The following is a 2,714-nucleotide window of genomic DNA, read 5'->3' as shown; positions in this document are numbered from 1 at the left end:
TTTGTGATCTCACGCTTGTCTCATGTTTCGCGCCGCAGAAGCTCCAATTGCCCAACCGTGTGCAGATATCTAATTTCCCTGCTTTTAAAAAGGCCTTATTGTCCCCACCACGATATCCATCAACGTCGGCCGAACAGAACAGCTCTTGTGGAGCACCCGCATGCTTAGGGATTAGCTGGAAGCGAACAGGTTGCTTTTGTTATTAAAACGCCCACCGTACGGGAGGTGGGCCGGGCCTGCTGATGAGGGGCGGGGTGGGTCGCCGGCAGTGGGGTACTGCCGATCGGAGCGGCTGGCTGGGCAGACGGAGGGAAAGCTGACAGACGCGAAGGCCGGGATGGTGCTGCTGACCCCCAAGGCAGTGCAGAGGGCATCGCTGTTCGTGTCGTTCGGCGGCCTGGTGACCACGTTCGTCACCACGCTCCTGCCGCTGTGGAAGACGATGAACTCGGACCTGAACGAGATGGAGAACTGGTACGAGGGCCTGTGGCACATGTGCATCTTCACCGAGGAGGTGGGCCTACACTGCAAGGCCTTCGAGTCGCTGCTGGCCCTGCCGCCGATCACGCTAGCCTCACGCGTGCTCATGTGCGTGTCGGTGGCGAGCGGCCTGCTCGGCGTGGCCGCCGCCTTCTTCGGCCTCGACGGCGTGGCCATCGGCCCGGGCTGCCACAGGACGAAGAGGACGCTCCTCGTCCTTGGCGGCGTGCTCATCTGGGTGTCAGGGGTCACGACCTTGGTGCCGGTATCACTGATCGCGTACGTGATGGTGGTGGAGTTCTGGGATGAGAGCCTGCCCGACGTGATGCCGCGGTGGGAGTATGGAGAGGCCATGTTCTCCGCCTGGTTCTCCGGCCTTCTGCTGGTGGTCGGAGGGACGTTCCTCTTCGTAGCCGTGTGTATGGGGGACCATGAAGCCAGACAGCGAAAGGAAATTTTCACGCCTCCTCATGAGCAGCGACCAAAGACCCAGCACTACCTAAAGACGGAAGTGTTATAGTTTCATCTCTATTAGATTGTTCTGCAGAGAGTTACAGTCTGATATAGCAATATGAAAGCCATTTTTTAAATTTAGAAAGATGCACATTTACCCGATTTTTTAATATCTAATTTTTAAAAAAAGATCTGCATATTGCTTCCTTTTGGTTGTTGGCAACATTTATTGTTCTTTATTAAATCTAAGAGAATTTCTGCTTCCACATATTTGTTTATATATTACACAAAACATTTAGTGACATGGCTCATAATATAAATCCATTCATGGATTTTACGGTACAACCAAAAAAAGCTTAAGACAACCACAACATCCGGTTTGAATTCAGCGTTGGCTGCGGAAGGTCCATTCCTTCTGGTTAATGTGAAACCATCCGTCAGCCTCAGAAGCTTTCGAAGGTCTCTTCCTCTAACAGCCTCCAGGTTCTCGAGACCTTCAGGTCCCGCAGGGCCTCGGTGTCAGCTGTGTCATGATATCTGTGGGACAGCTAAAACTCCACAACTCCAGCAGGCTGACTTGTTCTGTTGATGTTCGGCTTGTTGTTTGACCGTCATAACTAATACGAACACAATTTCATAAATGGTGGGTCATGACATTTTTTTGCTTTAAGAATACTTAGAGAGAGATAAGTAATATTAGATAAAAGTGAATGTTCTTGTCTGTGTAGTCCCCTTAGATTGTTCTAGAATATGTTAGTCTATCTGAATCACCTTTACATGACATACATACATTTAGATTTTAATACAATATGAGGAGTGGCATTGATGGTGGCTTCTGACATGGAGTGGACTTTCTTAACTGAATGACAAGCAATAATTATGCATAACTAACACCATTATGTCGCATTTTCTTGTGTTAAAAGGTCATTTTAATGAAAATATCCATTGTCCAATTCTAATGAAATAATACTGCTGAAGTTTTGAAATGTTAATGTGTTATTACTACTAACCAACTGACCATATTACCAGTGGACAAAAGGATTTAGAGCTGACCAGATATGTGAGGTGATCATTTTGTTAGAAATACTCCGTTTTTGTTAGTGCAGGAGAGTGTGTGTTGCGGAGGTGCCTCTAATGGTCATTTTGGCAACAGTTAGAGAACTAAAGAACAAAAGTCAAAAGGAACAGAGGGCAAAAGCTAGAGAGAGCAGCCCAAGAGAATGTTTTTCTCCTCCTACCCTTTAAAGATGTGCTATCTCTCAGTGGTGGGCTAAAGGAGAGAGAGAGAGAGAGAGAGAGAGAGAGAGAGAGAGAGAGAGAGAGAGAGAGAGAGTATTGATGTCTAGTGTTGCTGCAGGTTCTACGGTCACCGAGGACAAGCAGAGCACAGGTGTGCATCTTATTATTAATCGGAGCTTAATTCCAACCATTACACGTGCCACTGCACCAAGCGCAGGGCATTTAGCTGTTCAGCAATGTGGGAGAGAGGGCCATCTGTGTCTGAACAAGTGTGTGGATCTGTATCGGGGCCTGAAGGTTTTTCCTTAAAAAAGTGACAAGTTTAATGTTTCAAAAAAATGTCTCAAAAAAGTTTCTTTATCTAGTATAAGCTATTGAGGAGGGAAGTTAACAAAATTCATTGCATTAACCTTTTTTATGTCTACCATTCCATTTTTTGCTTAAACTTGTTAAATGAATGTTTCGAGTTTTTAAGCCTAAGGGTAACTATGAGGTAGCTATCCAAAATTTGCAAAAATGATGGAGGATGGTCTAATTTCTTT

At 46.3% G+C, this 2,714-nt stretch overlaps 1 protein-coding gene across 1 annotated transcript; it reads left to right on the top strand.

Annotated features, from left to right (window-relative positions):
• Positions 1 to 326: 326 nt before the first annotated feature.
• si:dkey-98f17.3 (uncharacterized protein LOC793143 homolog) lies at positions 327 to 1,087 on the top strand. The gene has a single exon (XM_027023192.2). It carries the CDS (start codon positions 338 to 340, stop codon positions 998 to 1,000), a length of 663 nt encoding a protein of 220 aa, XP_026878993.2. The 5' UTR covers positions 327 to 337; the 3' UTR covers positions 1,001 to 1,087.
• Positions 1,088 to 2,714: the final 1,627 nt, after the last annotated feature.

This window comes from Electrophorus electricus, chromosome 9, assembly GCF_013358815.1.
Source record: "Electrophorus electricus isolate fEleEle1 chromosome 9, fEleEle1.pri, whole genome shotgun sequence".
In the NCBI taxonomy this organism is placed as follows: Eukaryota; Metazoa; Chordata; class Actinopteri; order Gymnotiformes; family Gymnotidae; genus Electrophorus; species Electrophorus electricus.
The sequence above is the reverse complement of the archived record's forward strand: the minus strand, read 5'-3'. Positions and strand labels throughout refer to the sequence as shown.

Excerpts from the sequence above, each read along its gene's own strand:
- si:dkey-98f17.3 (XM_027023192.2), top strand. The coding sequence starts at position 338 with ATGGTGCTGCTGACCCCCAAGGCAGTGCAGAGGGCATCGCTGTTCGTG.